General features: G+C 34.9%; 1 protein-coding gene across 1 annotated transcript; it reads right to left on the bottom strand.

The window, feature by feature from the left end:
* Positions 1-540: 540 nt before the first annotated feature.
* Positions 541-1,026, bottom strand: LOC145265303 (protein CFDP2-like). The gene has a single exon (XM_080121079.1). It carries the CDS (start codon positions 1,024-1,026, stop codon positions 541-543), a length of 486 nt encoding a protein of 161 aa, XP_079977205.1.
* Between the last annotated feature and the right edge of the window lie 19,004 nt (positions 1,027-20,030).

Below are 20,030 nucleotides of genomic sequence, written 5' to 3'. Positions count from 1 at the left end.
CGACAGTAGTGGAGCACTGCCGGGTGCAGAGGGGCCGAAAACAGATTTTAATTAGCTGAAAAATATTTTGATGTTATTAGTATCAGCATAGTGCTGGACTTCAGATGCTTTGTTCTGCCACCACTGATGCTGCATTGCTCAGAGATCGGTCTGAACTTTGGCCTTGAGGGCCTTGAACTTTTCATGCTTGGAGATGGATGACGGGTCATTTACCCATTCTATGTGAGCTTTGTTCTTGGTATGTATGGCTTCTCTGATCACTTTGTCGTTCTCATTGAACCAGTCTTCATGGGTTCTGGTCTTTGCCCCGAGGACTTCCTTTGCAGTCTCATTTACTGCTATCTTGAAAGAGGCTCATTTCTCTGTGCTGCCTTCAGTGGTCACACGATCTTGGAGTTTCTCATCTAGCACTTGCTGGAATCGTGCCTGATGGGATGGATCGTTAAGCCTGGCAACATTGTAGGAGGATAGTCTAACAGTTTTGGGTCGGTTTCCGTGGGGTGGCGCAATGTGTAGGGTCAGTATATCCCTGACCAATCTTTAGTTAGTCCAGCCCTCAGCGCCTGTCATGGCACGGGTCACACGGACGTCCTTGATGTCTCGTTGGCGGACGATGACGAAGTCAATCATGTGCCAGTGTCTTGACCTTGGGTGCATCCAGGTGGTCTTATACTTGTCTGCCATTCTTAACAGGGTGTTGGTGATGCAAAGACTGTGCTCTGTACACTTGCTGAGAAGCAGACCATTGCCATTGACCTTGCCTACTCCGTGTCTGCCCAGAACGCCTTTCCAGCTGCTGTAGTCTCCTCTCACCCTTGCATTAAAGTCTCCAACGGTGACTAGTGTGTCGCTTGGTGGGGTTGACCTGATGACTTGGTCAAATTGTTCGTAAAACTTCTCCTTGACATCATCTGGGCTTGTGAGTGTAGGGGCGTAAGCGCTGATGATTGGGAGATGTCTGATCCTGCTGAGAGGAATGCGCAGTTTCATGAGGCGCTCGTTGATTCCAACTGGTAGCGCAGGCATGCTCTTCAGCAAAGCTGTCTTGATGGCAAACCCGACACCATGAATCCGGTCTTCTGTTTGCGGCTTTCCTTTCCAGTAGAAGGTGTATCCACCTCCCTCTTCTCTCAGATATCCCTCGTCAGCAATCCGGGTCTCGCTAAGTGCTGCTATATCTATATGGTAACGCTGGAGTTCCCTTACGATGAACGCTGTTCTTCTTTCTCTCTCTCTACAACAAAATACGAACATTCCATGTCCCGACGATAATTTTTTTTCTGTGATTTCGCTGTTCGACCGCTATGTGAATGAGTCCGTCAACCGCGGTAAGCTGACCAGAACTAGAAGGGCAAGCATTTGTTTGGGGTACCTTTTCTAACCCCCTCCCTCATGTGAGGGTGGGCAGTGCTATCCTAAAGAGGCTGCCCAGTCGCCCACAGGTGCTGCCGAACTCTCAGGGAAAAGAGCGACCACTTGCCCATGGACCGCCTATGTGTAGGTTTGTGACTACAACAGCCAGTGCTCACCTACACCTGTTGCTTTCGCCACGTTTCCATCGCCGCAGGACTTGAAGAGTGTGCCTTAGACAGATTGGTAATCGGTGATAAGTTGCAAAACAGACCTGTGTGTGAAGATTTTATAGTGAGAAGGCCGGTGCACAGGGAAAATCCCACACTCTCGGCCTGGGAAGTCTTGATCCAGTGGCACGGAGAACCGTTACGACGGGAGACTGCCAGACTGCAGTGCATAACCAGGATGACTTTAGGTGTCACATCCTGCTCTAGGTGCTCTAGTGACACTTGCTGCCACCGCCTTCACAACCGTTGGTTCTTCATATGAATTCTTCCGCTTAATCACGACTGTCGTAACAGATGACCTATTAATTAACGCAACTTAGTTTGCTGACGTCATGAACCATAGTTTTGTGAAATCTGATCACGTGTCTCGCGGTTTAACCGGAAGTAGCTTATTTTATTTATTTATTTATTTTCTTATTTTTATTTATTTATTTTTTTTGTGCTTAAATGTTTAACATGGCTGCACGATCCAAATTGCCAAGAAACTGAGAAAAGGGACTGAAATTTACTGTTTTTTTCATTTCTGAAAGACAAGCAATTACATTACATGTGGATGAATGCGATTAAAAGCAAAACAAATTCACGCGATTTCCATACAGCAAAGTTAGGTTATGAAATGTTTGAGGCTAAAAAATAAAAAAAAAAGAAAATACGCGCGTTGTTTCAAATGTTTATCTCTTATTAATTCGTAGTTTTTTTTTCAGAACTTATTTAAAAATAATCAAATTATGGATCTAGAAAATGATCTTGCATATCATTTATGTTATGTGCGGTAATAATAAATTACTACTTAGAAACTTATTATTCAACATGAGGGGCGTATTTAAATATTCTGTATTTTCACCTAACAATTTAATAAAAGCGATATCGTAAAACTTGAATTTTTTTGTTAAATAATTATAAACATGTTCATATAAACAATTTTTATTGCAAACAGAATGACAATATTTGTAAAAAAAAAAGAATCAGGAGAAGAAGAATTCAAACTTTTAATTAAATTCTACAACAGATTTTTGTAATAGTTTAATATTTAATGTTTTAAATATTTCTGAATATTTTGTTTATACTAACATTATTTGTTTGAATTAATTTTTTATTAACTTATCGTTCGATTTTAAGTTTTTTTTAAAAATATTTTTCGCTTTTATTTAAAAACATTGTTCACTTTGATTTAAAATTGTTGATCGTTTTGATTTAAATTTATTGTTGTTTGCTTTGATTTGAAAACTATTGTTGTTTGCTTTGATTTAAAAATATTGTTGTTGGTTTTGATTTGAAAAATATTGTTGTTTGCTTTGATTTGAAAAATATTGTTGTTCGCTTTGATTTGAAAAATATTGTTGTTCGCTTTGATTTTAAAAAATATTGTTGGTAGCTTTGATTTAAAAAAATATTGTTGTTCGCTTTGAATTAAAAATATTGTTGTTCGCTTTGATTTAATAATATTGTTGTTGGTTTTGATTTGAAAAATATTGTTGTTCGCTTTGATTTAAAAAAATATTCTTGTTCGCTTTGATTTGAAAAATATTGTTGGTCGCTTTGATTTGAAAAATATTGTTGGTAGCTTTGATTTAAAAAATATTGTTGTTCGCTTTGATTTGAAAAATATTGTTGGTCGCTTTGATTTGAAAAATATTGTTGGTAGCTTTGATTTAAAAAATATTGTTGTTCGCTTTGATTTGAAAAATATTGTTGTTCGCTTTGATTTGAAAAAATTGTTGTTGGTTTTGATTTGAAAAATATTGTTGTTCGCTTTGAATTAAAAAATATTGTTATTCGCTTTGATTTAAAAATATTGTTGTTCGCTTTGATTTTAAAAAAATATTGTTGTTCGCTTTGAATCAAAAATATTGTTGTTCGCTTTGAATCAAAAATATTGTTGTTCGCTTTGATTTTTAAAAATATTGTTGTTCGCTTTGAATAAAAAATATTGTTGTTCGCTTTGAATAAAAAAAATTGTTATTCGCTTTGAATAAAAAATATTGTTGTTCGCTTTGAATAAAAAATATTGCCGTTCGCTTTGATTTTTAAAAATATTTTTGTTCGCTTTGAATAAAACAATATTGTTGTTCGCTTTGAATAAAAAATATTGTTGTTCGCTTTGATTTTTAAAAAATATTGTTGTTCGCTTTGAAAAAATAAAATTGTTATTCGCTTTGAAAAAAAATATTGTTGTTCGCTTTGAAAAAAAAGTATTGTTGTTCGCTTTGAATAAAAAAAATATTGTTGTTCGCTTTGAATAAAAAATATTGTTGTTCGCTTTGAATAAAAAATATTGTTATTCGCTTTGAATAAAAAATATTGTTGTTCGCTTTGAATAAAAAATATTGTTATTCGCTTTGAATAAAAAATATTGTTATTCGCTTTGAATAAAAAATATTGTTGTTCGCTTTGAATAAAAAATATTGTTATTCGCTTTGAATAAAAAATATTGTTGTTCGCTTTGAATAAAAAAATATTGTTGTTCGCTTTGAATAAAAAATATAGTTGTTCGCTTTGAATAAAAAAATATTGTTGTTCTCTTTGAATAAAAAATATTGTTATTCGCTTTGAATAGAAATATTGTCGTTCGCTTTGATTTTTAAAAAATATTGTTGTTCGCTTTGAATAAAAAAATATTGTTGTTCGCTTTGTATTTTAAAAATATTGAATCAGCCTCCAATGGCTTCATCGCTTCAGGAACTCCTGATTTCTATGCTGATGCGGTAAATCAACTTGTTTATTGTTTGTAAAAATTTGTCGATTTTAATGGTTATTTCGATTAATAAAGTTTATTATGAAAGGAGTTTTTATCTTTTGAACTTGAACGTCAAAAAACATTATTTTTGCACCAACATATATATATATATATATATACATATATATATATGTGTGTGTGTGTGTGTGTGTGTGTGTGATTACTTCATATAATCACATAAATTTATATGCGAAAACTTTAAGCATTTACTTCAACAGTGCTCAATAGGTAAGTTGAGCTAGGTAGTAAGTTATAAGATATATATGGCAATTAAGCTACACAGAATATTCCGCGTTTTGAATCTTAGCATAGATGAAACGCGGAATATTCTGTGTAGCTTAATTGCCATATATATTTTATAACTTACTATATATATATATATATATATATATATATATATATATATATATATATATATATATATATATATATATATATATATATGCAACGCAGGTCAAAGGATTAATTGATAAAAACATGGCGAGGCAACAACAACTATGGAAGGCAGTAATTCCTGGCGATACAATTACGAAACTCGGCATTTCCACCCCGTCGCGGTTAACCACCTGACGAAGGCCAGAGGAATAATTGGTCGAAACGTTGTGAAACAACAATTAAAAGATTAGGATAATTGTCCGAAAATAATTATGAATAAATAATAATCTATATATCTATAAAAGTGAAAGTGATTGTGTGTGAGTGTGTGTATGTGTGTGTGTATCTGTGTACATTTCCCTACGCAATAACTCTGTCAATTTTCAGTCTATAGACTCGAAATTTTATATACTGGGTATTGAGATTTGGGAAAGTCTTTGTAATCAGTTTTGGCCAGAAATTTGGCTGTTAAGGGGTCAACGATTTGACCTTTAAGAACTATACTAAACTCCTCCGCCAATGTTGGGTCTAAACACTTGAAATTTTAGATATAGGTTCCTTGGACATGGATCTAACTTAATAACTAAAACAATAAATTTTAAGGGGTCATAATATGAGTCAAAATTATAAAAATTCATCTTTTTTTTCTTTCTTTTTTTTTTTTTGCTCAACATTCACCTGCAAACATCCGGGCATCGCCGGGGTGAAATGCTAGTTAAATGCTAGTTATGAATAAAAAAGTAACAAAAAAACACCTTTTCCTGCTGAAGAATTTGTTATAATTCGAAATATTGAATTTGTTTTAATAAATAAATATATTTATTTATAAAAAAAATATTTAAAAATATGGTTGACCTAGTTTTGGTCTTAAAACTATTAAATCTCCATTTATTCACAGCTTACCAATAATCGTACGCACATAATTTGGATAAAAGCATAGAAAAACAGCAACCGAAAACCCATTAATGTTTTGATGTGCCGCGACCCTGCTCGCCAAGTGTACCACTTATCGCCTTATCTCGTAGCAAAGTAAGCAATAAGAACCGGCTTATAGAAGATTAATGGTCACGATAAGAGGCGACTCGGATTATATTCGCTTGGAACATCTAAACAACTCGTACAGCAGCAATACCCGTTCTGTGAGGTGGGGTACGAACCATTTGAAAGAAATGGGGTCAGCCTGCCATATTTGTCGCAGTCGCACCAGCGGGGGGGGGGTATTCAACTCCATGCCTGTGTAAAAGGAATATGGGTATTTTTTGCGCCCTTCTATGCACATGCGCAGTGAAAATAGAAACAGTGCATTCACGTTGACATACTGGTTCCGGGCATATCACTGAACTTAAGCAACGATGAACTTGGCCTGTACCAGATGGGTGACTATTTGGGAAGGCTATGCGCTGTATGTAACACGCTAAGTCATAAGAAATTTCCAGGTTGGTATTTGGAGGCTCATTAATTCCCTGGGAGAAATGCACCCCTAGTCTTAGTCTTAGATATGCATCTAGGAGAAGGTAACTCTGATGATATCGGCAGCAGGACGTTGGATGGCCATGGAGGAGGATGAATTTCTAGCAGATCAACGGTTCTATGGTATTATGAGTTTGTATTTATTTGTTTCCCACTGAGCAAATCAGGCCGTTTTTTTAATGTTGAGAGTGAAGGGGGGGCAGAAAGAGGGAACTGGATAGTGACACTTGGTACAAAGGGGTTCCGCTATATTGACCAATAACTGATTGCTACAAGAGCAAAGGTCTTATATGTGGGGTTGCCCCCACATATGGTCTTTGTGTTACATGATAAGGGCTGTCCCCTTTTCATGTAAGTATAAAAATAGAGAGATTAGTTAAAATGAAAATGAAATAGCAATAGACGATATTCGAACCTTGTAATTTAGGTTTAGAAATAGATTACGTGTGAGAATTAAAAGGGAATGTAAAACAAACGCTTGTTTAGAATATAGATAAAATATTTCAAGGAAAGAATGTGAACTGTCAAGTTTGTTATGAAATTTTACATTGAAACAATGCAGCTTATAAGATAATGTTTTTAACATATTTGAAAAATAGGTTACTGAGTATAGGTTAAAATTCCTTTTGTAGAAATAGGAAAAGTTTTGGACACGCATGTCCAGAACACGTGAAAGAAGGCACATGTTTTAACATGCGTATGACGTCACGGAAAATAGAAAGTTCTAGGGATAGAGAAAAACTGTAGAGTAAAAGAAAACGGTCAGAGAGACAGCCAGTGAGAAACTCAGGGAGAGTCTGAACGTCTAGAAGCGAGACGATCACTTTGAAACTAAAGTGTGAAGCTTTGAATTCTTGATGATGGAAATCACTGCCGGTCATGTGAAGAATAAACTCATCTGTATTTTTGTAGAACGTCGTCTTGTGTTTGTGATTCCTACAAAAAGGTAAATTGTATTGTTATTATATGTCTGTGTTATAAAATGTCGTGACATCAATATTTCATGTCTACACAATGCCTGAACAGTGAACACTATCTCCTCACTCAAAGAGCTTCTTCTTCCAATCTACACATCTAAAGAATGAACATTTAATATATAGGAATCGTTATAAACGAACAATCTCTCTAAGTCTCTTACAACAAAAATCTCTCTCTCTCTGAGTCTTTCTAAGCATCTCTCTCTAAGACTCTCTTTTAATGAAACCCCTATATGTAACATTTGATTGCAGTATTTGCCGGAACAGATACTACATCGTGAACTTTAATCTTGGCCCGAAGGCCAAGCAATACCTTATGTTATTGAGAGTTACGTTAATCGAATCCAGCAATGCGGATGATCTAAGGACAACGGATAGAAGCAAACAGGGGAGTCAGATGCCACTGAGCTGAGGAAGGTAATGGCAACCCACCCCATGTATTCTGCCAAGTTCAAAATCATGTGATTTCTTCAGAGGAATGGGACCAACAATGGACTGAAGCCTATGAAGAACACTAACCATGATTTAATCTACGGCATCAACATACCACGATACAAGAAGGTGGAAGTGAAAAAAAAATTAAAATGAAGAATTACCGCCCTCATGGTCTACTTAATTTTGTTGGTGAAAGATTGAAATTTATGAAATACTAACGGGGCTGCTCGGCTTTGCTCAGGTGTTTAGGTTGTGTAGTTAGGACCCCCGGGCAGGGGAGGGTGAGGGAGCAAAACAGCAGTAACGGGGGTGCCCGGGTGTGGTTTAGTGGTTTAGTAAGGGACCCCAAGGGGGTGTAAAAAATGGTAGTAGCAGGGGCAGGGGATCAAAACAACAATAGGCTGAGGTGTTAAAAAGAAAAGTGACAGTAGACACACAGGCTGGATCTTCCTTCCTGCAACGTTTATCCCATAGACCTCAAAGGAGATGACAGCCTGGTGGACAGTGCGTCGCCAGGTGTCACGGTCAGCAGCGAGATTAGATCACTGGTGGTGGTCAATGCAGCAGTCACCAAGGGACCTTTCTTCGGTGCCTATCACGAAAAGGAGGAAGAAAAAAGACCTGATCTCTAAGTCGATGTCTCCATCACCCGACCGGAAGTTGAGAACGTTAAAATTAAGGCTAGTCAATCGAAAAACGAGGATGACTTGCAAAAAAAAAAAAAAAAAAAAATGGCGACGCAAACACAGACTATTTGACCAAGATGGACATCAAGACAATTCCTCACCGTCCCCATTGTCCAGACCGTGTTTCAAGTTAGTTTTGTTTCTTTCCTAAGCTCAAGGAAAACCTTAGATGTTTTCGTTATGAGACAATTGACGAGATGAAAGGGGCTGTGACGAGGGTCAGTGACACGCTCATACAAGAGGACTTCCCTGAGGTCTACCAGAAGTTGCTGGAACGGTACAACAAGATCATTGCAAACCGAGTTTTATGGAGTGTACTATCAATATAAGTGCCCACTCGAAAAAAGTCTGGAAAATTATTGAAGACACCTCGTAATATGGTTGCGAGAGAGAGAGAGAGAGAGAGAGAGAGAGAGAAAGAGAGAGAGAGAGAGAGAGAGAAAAAATAATTATAACGTATTGATATTCATATTAAAAACCCCTTTCTATTTATTTAAAAAGAAAATACAACTTTGTTATATATGTGTCGTAGAATTGCATTCATCAGCAAAAAATCTAGCTAATTTGCATATTCTTTTAAACATTCATTTTAATTCGGTTTTCTCATGGGATGATCATCTTTAGTTAACTATTACGTGTAATTATATTCATGCAGATATTCTACATGATTTATACTTGCGTAATATTTGCGTAAAAACATTTTTAATAAATATTGATGGATGTGTATATATATATATATATATTTTTTAAATTGCCTATTAAACCCCTCTGTCATTTTTTGGTCTAAAGGCATATATAGGGTATTCGAACCTATCTGAAATTTTATATTTGAGTTTTAGTCGGAGAAAATCGGTGCAAAAGTGTGAAAATGAAAAAAATGGAATTTTCCTGGTGAAGGTCGAACGACGGCATTATGAATATGCATGCATAACGTAATAGGTTTTGGTTCATCTTTTAATTTTTAGCCTTGCAGCAAATATGTACTCATAGCTCAGGCATTAATGTCAAAGGAAAAAGTAAACCGTAAGCTAAACGTTTTGATTTCGATTCTCGGTTGTGGTGCACGAGTCATTTTTTTTTTTACATTATTTAAGTCATTACCATATATTGGCTCCAATATAATATGATAATAAATACGAAATCTGCATTAATTAAAATATCATAGTTGAGCATATTTTACGACTGGACAATGCCGGATGACCAGCTACTTATTGAAAAAATTGTCGGTAAAGCTATATAACACATGCTGTGTATTAATGTGGTACCAAAAAGGGGTCTGTTGTGTAATTGGGTACCAACATGGCAGATAGGATACCATATGAAACAACGATATGTACTTGTGACGAAGGGTTCATCCTGATGTGTATACGTGTCAATAAATGTATATGGTGGTTCTTCGCTATCTGAACCCTAAGTTATGTTGTTGCAGTCCATTTCTGTTCAAAGACTGTGATTGTCTAAATGTTCATATGTGTGTGTGTGTCACAGATGTATTTTGGACATACATTATTTTCATGCGTTGTTGATCTTGGTCCACCTGGAATTCATCCTGTTCTTTGAGGGGAGGCTGGAACCTGTTTGAACGAATACGCATTCATTCCAAAAACGCTGATTGCATTTCATATAGTTTTTATTCACTTTCCAGGTGTCGATCGCAGAAGAATGGAAAGTGAATATTTTTGCTTGTGTGGTTAATTCTACGTCTCTATTCTAAGATACGCCAGCTCCCTCCCCGGTGAAGTGGAGGATGACCTGTTAAATCGTCCGCCTTGCTCAATGTCCAAATTCCAACTCCAATGTCATCTCCAGCTGACCTGATCCATGTGACTCACACGTAGATCCGATTAGCTGATAAGATCTTCCGGTAAACTTGTCTATGATCTAGCTTTGTTATATTATGACAGCCTTTTATCAACATTCTTCATATTCATCTCTTGTTTATCTCTCCAGTTAGATAGATAGATAGATAGATAGATAGATAGATACAGGAATAGATAGATAGATAGATCGATAATACACATAGATAAATAGATAGATTGACACACAGATAAATAACTAACAAATACTTTCTTGTGTTCGATCTACTACATAACATGACTAGCTACAACGACCATCAACAACCACTCTCTACCTGTGCTTAAATCTAAACGCAAATTCCATGAGCAAAGCTTCTTGAATAGAACAACATGCTTGTGGAACTCTGTTCACTGGCCTGCTTTCCAGCTAACTACAATATGGTCGTCTTCAAGTCAAATGTAAACAAGTTCTTGTTGAGCCGACCGCCCAAAATAATCAATTTATATCCCATTTCCACCATTAACTGTTAATACGGTGTTGTCACCATGACCATTAATCCTTATCCTGTTCTTTGAGGGGAGGCTGGAACCTGTTTGAACGAATATTCATTCACTTCCAAGAACGCTTGTTGTATTTCATATAGTTTTTATTCACTTTCCAGGTGTCAATCGCAGAAGAATGGAAAGTGAATATTTTTGCTTGAATGATTACTTCTAGGTCTCCATTCTAAAACACGTCAGCTCCCTCCCAATTGAAGGGAGGAGGACGACCTGTTAAACCGTCCGCCCTGCTCAGCGTCAAAATTCCAACTCCCATATCATCTCCAGCTAACCTGGTCCACGTGACTGACACGTAGATCCGATCAGCTGATACAATCTTCCGGTAAACTTGTCTATGATCTAGCTTTGTTATATTTTGACAGCCGTTAATCAACATTCTTCATATTCATCTCTTGTTTATCTCTCCAGTTAGATTGACTGATATATAGATAGGCAGATAGATAGATAGATAGATAGATAAATAGATCGAGATGGATAGATACAGAAATAGATAGATAACTAGATCGATAGATATATCGATAATACACGTAGATAAATAGATAGATAGGCAGACAGATAAATAACTAACAAATACTTTCTTGTGTTCGACCTACTACATAACACAAATATGATTAATAATATTGTTCGAATAAAATTGCTTAGCCGATGTATGACGTCATCTTGAAAATACAGATATGAAAATTTGGCATTCTGTGGGAGAAATTATCGAAGTAGTTATTAAAAAAAAAATAACTTTGCCAAATGAGGCAGGAGAACTTATTTAATAAAGGATAACTTTTTGGAATGGACATGGAAAGAAAAACAATGAAAACAAGAACACAAAAATAAAAGAAGCAGTTTTGGTTAGATTGTATTGTTTTATGGTATATCAACCTTTTTCGAATAATTTTCGATTCCTCATAGGTTGCGCACTGTTTTCGTTATATCGCTATGAATATCTATTAGTGATGGGACGATTCCAATATTTTTCCCGATTTCGATGTAATAGTTGTGTCAGAAACTTCGTGAAAAATTTTGAATAATTCGACCCCCTGTCTTTCCAGATTTATAACTACTAGAAAAATGTAATTCAACCCCTAACTTTTTTTTCAATTAAAGTAACAAGAATCAAGGTTTCATTAAAAAACAACGTGATTAAAAAAAAAAAAGGTTTTAAACTTCGGATTTCACAGGTAAATTTCTTAAACTACTTTTTTTGTTTTAAATTTGAATATATTATTTATTGATCTTTTATCTTCAATTTGTGATATATAACTTTGGTGAGTAAATTAATTATTTACTTTTTAATAGACATTTCAAAATGGGGCGCGTGAATTAATTCGACCCCCTGTCTTTCCAAGCTTATAACTACTCCCAAAATATAATTCAAACCCTATTTTTTTTTCAATTAAAGGAGCAAGGACCAAGGTTTCATAAAAATAAGAAACAAACAAACAAACAAACAAACAAACAAAAACAACGTGTTTTTTTTTAAAGTTTTAAACTTCGGACTTTATAGGTTAATTTCTAAAAAACACTTTTGTTGTCTTAAATTTGAATATATTATTTATTGATCTTTTATCTTCAACTTGTGATACATACAACTTTGGTTAGTAAATTAATTATTTACTTTTTAATAGACATTTCAAAATGGGGGGGGCGTGAATTTAAAAAAAAGTTTGTTTAAAATATTATATTCAGTTTATTTGAAGAGCATAAAATTTCACATTGACCCTGAAAATATCGTAAAAATAGAATCAATAGAAATATTTTGATAGATTTTTAAATTTAAAAAATTGAAAAATACTGAACTCGTAACATTCAATTAATTTCATTAGTGTTTAAAAAAAAAAAATAAAAAAGTAATATTTCTATTACTTTTAATACAACTTTAATAGTTTATTTCGGAAGTATAATCCATAAAGAAAATAAACAACACACTTTTAAAAGAGAAATTACGAGTTTTTTTATATTTTATTCGCAGTTTCATGTTAGGGGTATCAGAAATTCCTACAAAAATTCTGATACACCTACCGATGCAATTACCGATTCCGTGCTAAATTCCCGATTCCAGTACAATTACCGATTCCGATTCTTTATAAATCTCTAATTATTTAACAATAAGATTGTTATTTCTCCCCGATTTTCGTAAAAACGCATGGTAAATGTGCGGATATTTTCCTAAACCTCAAAATTACACTTATGGAGGATGAGCTATCGATTTAAGTTTTTCTGGTATTTTAAAATCAATAAATATTTATTGTTTTATCATTATTACCAGTAATAGAAATTTTGGTTTAAACAAAATTAAATTAAAAAAAAAAGACAATTAAGAGAATCGTTTTGGCATCGGAAAACAGAATTAATTTTTTCCGATTCCGGTATCGATTCCGATACCACCAAAGCTTCCTATTTTCCGATTCCAATTAATCGTCCCAACACTAATATCTATGCATTATTCCGTTCTACATGTCGTAGCAATCAGATAACTGTTGTACATTTATTCTATTTTTATCCTTGTAGCTGGAAAAAAAGAGAAGCAATAAAAAAGAACTGCAAATAACGTCATTATTTTCTCTGGAATTTGGTTTCTTGTTTCCAGAAACTATTACAATGATGAACATCTGGGTGGACACTGCCCCCCCCACCCCGTTGAACCTCCATAAACTGATGCATACATAGAATGGCCTTGCTGTTTTAAACAGCATCGACGACTACGCCTTTACAAATTGTAGAGCCATGATAATCTCGGGAAGACAAGTAAAGACGGTATTTCCCGTTGCTTTCTATTTGATTCGAGGGTTTATCTCCCACCTGTGAGTTAAATCCGCTCCCAGATACCAACCTGAAAATTTCTACGACTCCACGGGATACATACAGCGTCTAGTCTTCCCAAGTGGTCACCCATCTGATACTGGCCAGGTTCATCGTTGCTTAATTTCTGTGATTTGGCGGGAACCGATGTGTCAACGACATATTGCTAATAGAATCTTCGAAAATAGTGTCTCGTACTTTAACGCCGACTATCCACTTTCCGACATGTACTTCCTTCTATGACGTTACTATCGGAACACGTCAGCTTAATTTCTAACAATAAAAAAAATATTTTTTTGCTTAAAAAAAATATTTGTTTTAATTTAGACATTAGTTTTACACATCCCGCAAAAAGAAAGAAAGCTATGCCACGTCTTTACCATATAAGAAACATTGCTAGTCCGTTTCTAAGTGCTGATAGGGGGTGGGGATAGAAGACAAGTAGGAATTAATAAAAAACAATGATGGGAAATGACAAACAATGAACCTGTAGATATTTTAGATTGATCTTTTAGATTTGACAAATGACAATAGAAATCTCTAGAACGGATAACAAAGAAAATCAAGGACACTTGACGGCAAAATGCAGTAAGCAAAAATCAGAAACAAAGATAGGAAATAGTCAGTTTCGTCCTACACCGCCCACCTCTAGAAGAGAGGGATTTATTGGCTGTAATGACCGTAGAGAAAGAAGAAGAAGGAGACAGAAAAAAGGCAGAAGAAAACTAGCGTGGTTCGTCACAAAGAACAATCCAACCGCCAGAACCACCTACAGACAATCTGCAGGACACTGCTTCACTGCTTCCCAGCGTCCTGCCTTTATATGGGACGGGAATTAGATATTTGCATAATCGCGCGAGAGCACATGTGATTCTGCGAGAATTGCATGGGGTCAACACCAATAAAAACCCATGGACGCCATCTTGGAACTCTCTTCCACTCTCTTCCCCTCGGCCCGCAACACAACAACAGACGTATCCGAGGTAAGCTCTTTATTTTCCCTCATTTTGGTCATTGACAATTCCGCTACAGAGGGAGTCGATGATATGCGTAGAGGGAAGAGCAGTTTCCGGTTAGCCGGGGTGGGGGGCTTGGGATTGCAACGTTGAGTAGTGAGTTGTTATAGCAAGCGGCGATTGACGACGCATGGGTAGTTTTAGAGCTGACAGCGAAAAAGAAATCGAGAGGAGTTGCGAGCCCTCAGATATATGTGAAACTTTGGCGTTGCGTTTTTCCTTTCTTTGTTCCACGACTTATTTTACTTCCATTTTGTGAGCCGCCGGTATGAGAAACTGATGACACGGTCACGATGATTGATGAAGGGTTTTTAAGCCACAGTAAGCTCCGAGGGAAGATCTGAAGAAAATCTAACCCCTCTCGACGTAAATACACCAAAATAACTCGACAAGCTGAAAAATTCCGATTCATACACTGTGGAGATATTTAGATGCCGGATAGGCTTCTACTAATAATAGCTTCTTTCCTACTAGGTTTGGGAATTTCACCCAAGTCCCTGCTTCCCTGGATGCAGTGCTGTGATGAGATACTGAAGTTAACGGTGAGCTCCAATCTATGGTCTCACCTCGTCAAACATTCACGAGAAAACACTCATCTAGCTGAAACCACTATCAATAATTTCCCCCACCCTTTATCTGTGCATAAACCAATACGTGGATTAAATGAACAAAGCTTCTTTTTTAGAACCGAACACCCGTGGAACTCTCTTCCGTTTGCCTGCTTTCCAGCTGACTACAATATGGTTGTCTTCAAGTCTAATGTAAACAAGTTCTTGATGAGCCGTTCCCCTTAAGTAATATAATTTACCAAATTTACACTCCTAATGATTACTTTGATATTTTCCCTTTGACTACTGTACACTCTTTAACCTTTATCCTTGAGTTGCACTGGGCATTGGTAAGTAGTGATTCCTTTATATATATATATATATATATATATATATATATATATATATATATATATATATATATATAAAAAGCGTGAACAGACATCTCTGTGTTCAACTCCCTACATAGTATCCCTGTCGAATAGGTCCCAAATAGTAGCTCCGTTCGCCAAAGTGAGACTGTGCCATGTTTGGGATGAAATAATAGTAAAAAAAAAACTAGGTTGTCTTTGACTAATTTCTCAACTGTATTTCCATTAAAATAATTTATGGCGGTAATAGTAATAATTACCATTTTTGCAGATTATCCATCGCAGCTCATTTCTTTTCTGTACATCTCTCTTCCTCTCTCTCTCTCTCTCTCTCTCTCTCTCTCTCTCTCCCCTATTTTTCCCTGGATGAAGTCATCGGGTACTACAGGATAGGCGCTCAACTCGCTTGAGAGAGATCTGTCGGTGAGGGCGAGTGCGGGTAGTTCCGGGTGCATTCTTTGATGTTTTTATTTGCATCTCTGCACAACTAATCACACGGCAGCTCAGGTTGTGATGCTGGAGACGCACTCAATGCAATTAACAGATGCACTTTATAAAAAAATAATAGCGAGGACGGGTGGGCTACGTTAGAGTTAGGGATAGGAATAGGGTTAGGGTTAGGGTTACGTTAGAGTTAGGGATAGGTGTGGGGTTGCATTGCAGGACGTGATAAACACATTATTTTTTAAATGTCATGATCTTTCAAATAACATTTCCTTTCAAACCGATCAACTCATCAGCCCTACTTCTAATCCTAACCCTAACTAACTTATTAATATACATATCTATAGCTTTGCTCCTACAAGTTTGATAATCAAATTTTTTTTGTTTGTTTTTTTATTAAACTCTGAGGAAAGTAGAAATGAGACATTTACTTCAACAAGACAAAACGTGTTGAGTGGTTGCTCCTGACAAATCATTACGGAAACTATCTTAATTATAAAAATCTGTAGGCTACTCGACATCCTTGTTTGAATCCTGTAGAATATATATATATATATATATATATATATATATATATATATATATATATATATATATTATAGACTTATATATAATTATACTGAATTCGTGAAATTCAGTAAATTTTCAAATACCAATGAGTTTTAAGCCAAAAATGGTTGACTTAAAGAGCAAGTTACAAAATTATCAAATTTTATAATTGAGCATTAATATACTGTGTAAGCAAAAACAAGACTTCAAAACAAGGTGTTGGTGGCAACAAAAAGTGTATTTCAATTCACGTTACAATTGTTTCCATGTCCAGTTCGACAATTTCAAGGATTATGTCGTTTGAAAATTGTCGAACTGGGGGTGGAAACAATTGTAACGTAAATTGAAATACACTTTTTGTTGCCACCAACACCTTGTTTTGAAGTCTTGATTTTGCTTACACAGTATATATATATATATATATATATATATATATATATATAAATATTCAACCTATATTTTTATTGTCATCGAAATATATATATATATATATATATATATATATATATATACTGTGTAAGCAAAAACAAGATTCAAAACAAGGTGTTGATGGCAACAAAAAGTGTATTTCAATTTACGTTACAATTGTTTCCATGTCCAGTTCGACAATTTCAAGAATTATGTCGTTTGAAAATTTTCAAAACCAGCATTTCTTCAGACTTTATGAATAAGCACACTTTTGGCAATGGAGCATTTTTTGAAGAGGAGGAAGGAAGGGGAAATCCCTAGCTAAAAAGGCATGCGAGAAACATCTACCTTTGTTGTAGTTACGGAAAATCACATTTAAATATCGCCTAATTTTCGTATCCTTATTTAAGACCAGAGTCATGACAAGTTGCTACAGAGAGTCCTAAGCCATTAAAATTTTTTTTAAAAAATATATATCCCATTCGTTGGGTTCCTAAATTAGATCTTGTTATTTCTTTGTTACCCAATTTTCAATAAGTGCGAGAATGCGTATGTATTTCACTTTCTTTCTTCGTTATAAATAAGTTTTATCCCCAATTTATATCAATTGTTCGTGTAGGGTTTAATAGTACATGAGGACGCCATTGTTAATTTATTTATTGCGGACTATTATCCTCATCTTTTTGTTGTCGTTGTTGTTGTTTCGGGCAACTATTGCTCTGGCCTTTCTCATCTAACCACGTTTTGTCCAAGTAAGCCTCTGGATAGGATTGAAACCGCTATCTTCAGACACTGCTCACCTGGAACCGTAGAGATTCACCGTTTCTATCCACTGCGCCACAACCCCGAAGGACGATCGAGGTTAATTTTTTTTTCTATAAATCAGCGTTTATTTATTATCTGATCTTCCATGGTCAGGTCCGTACCGAATGGTATATATTATTAAGTTGGAATTCATGATTGAGATGAGTATTATTATATTAATTTATTCATTGTAGACTATTATTATCATCTTTTTTTTGTTGTTGTTTCACGACGTTTCGGCCAACTATTCCTCTAGCCTTCGTCAAGTGGTAAGCGCGACGGATAGGAACTCCAGACTCCTAGCTGTATACGCAGCAATTACCGCCTCCCATAGTTGTCTTCTCAACACGTGTTGGCTAAGTAAGCCTCTGGCCGACTTAAGGTAGGATTGAAACCGATATCTACAGACAATGCTCACCTGGAACTGTAGAAATTCAATGTATATATCCACTGAGCCACGGGCCTCGAAGGGCGATCAAGGTTGTATTTTTTTTGTCAAAACGTAGTGAGACGATAATATTTATTTAAGCTATGAAAGTTATTTCTCCCGTAAGCGTTTAATTTTCGTAGACCAAGTGCTTCCCTAAATCCAACATGTGGTCACTTTTCGTAGCAAATTAAAATATTCGAATTATCGTAAATAGTATGTGACTAATTTCTCAGCTCAGAAATATGTAACACCGGGCATATACAGCTAGTGGATATATAAATTAGTGTACAGCTAGTGGATATATGAATTTACGTAAAGCTAAAGGATATATAAATTTATGTACAGGTAGTGGATATATAAATTCATGTACAGGTAGTGGATATATAAATTTGTGTACAGGTAGTGGATATAAAAATTCATGTACAGGTAGTGGATATATAAATTTATGTACAGGTAGTGGATATATAAATTTATGTACAGGTAGTGGATATATAAATTCATGTACAGGTAGTGGATATATAAATTCATGTACAGGTAGTGGATATATAAATTTATGTACAGGTAGTGGATATATAAATTTATGTACAGGTAGTGGATATATAAATTTATGTACAGGTAGTGGATATAAAAATTTATGTACAGGTAGTGGATATATACATTTATGTACAGGTAGTGGATATAAAAATTTATGTACAAGTAGTCGATATAAAAATTCATGTACAGGTAGTGGATATATAAATTTATGTACAGGTAGTGGATATAAAAATTTATGTATAGGTAGTGGATATATAAATTTATGTACAGGTAGTGGATATAAAAATTCATGTACAGGTAGTTGATATAAAAATTCATGTACAGGTAGTGGATATAAAAATTTATGTACAAGCAGTGGATATATAAATTTATGTACAGGTAGTGGATATATAAATTTATGTACAGGTAGTGGATATATAAATTTATGTACAGGTAGTGGATATATAAATTCATGTACAGGTAGTGGATATATAAATTTATGTACAGGTAGTGGATATATAAATTTGTGTACAGGTAGTGGATATATAAATTCATGTACAGGTAGTGGATATATAAATTTATGTACAGGTAATGGATGTATAAATTTGTGTACAGGTAGTGGATATATAAATTCATGTACAGGTAGTGGATATATAAATTTATGTACAGGTAGTGGATATATAAATTTGTGTACAGGTAGTGGATATATAAATTTGTGTACAGGTAGTGGATATATAAATTTATGTACAGGTAGTGGATATATAAATTTGTGTACAGGTAGTGGATATATAAATTTGTGTACAGGTAGTGGATATATGAATTTGTGTACAGGTAGTGGATATATAAATTCATGTACAGGTAGTGGATATATAAATTTATGTACAGGTAGTGGATATATAAATTTGTGTACAAGTAGTGGATATATAAATTTATGTACAGGTAGTGGATATATAAATTTATGTACAGGTAGTGGATATATAAATTTATGTATAGGTAGTGGATATATAAATTTGTGTACAGGTAGTGGATATATAAATTTATGTACAGGAAGTGGATATATAAATTTATGTACAGGTAGTGGATATATAAATTTATGTACAGGTAGTGGATATATAAATTTATGTACAGGTAGTGGATATATAAATTTGTGTACAGGTAGTGGATATATAAATTTGTGTACAGGTAGTGGATATATAAATTTGTGTACAGGTAGTGGATATATAAATTTGTGTACAGGTAGTGGATATATAAATTTATGTACAGGTAGTGGATATATAAATTTATGTACAGGTAGTGGATATATAAATTCATGTACAGGTTGTGGATATATGAATTTATGTACAAGTAGTGGATATATAAATTTGTGTACAAGTAGTGGATATATAAATTTGTGTACAGGTAGTGGATATATAAATTTGTTTACAGGTAGTGGATATATAAATTTTTCCACAGGTAGTGGATATATAAATTTGTGTACAGGTAGTGGATATATAAATTTATGTACAGGTAGTGGATATATAAATTTGTGTACAAGTAG

Source organism: Euprymna scolopes, chromosome 40 (assembly GCF_053919585.1).
Source record: "Euprymna scolopes isolate OS-2025 chromosome 40, ASM5391958v1, whole genome shotgun sequence".
In the NCBI taxonomy this organism is placed as follows: Eukaryota; Metazoa; Mollusca; class Cephalopoda; order Sepiida; family Sepiolidae; genus Euprymna; species Euprymna scolopes.
Note: the sequence above shows the minus strand (reverse complement) of the source record. Positions and strands in the feature narration are given on the sequence as shown.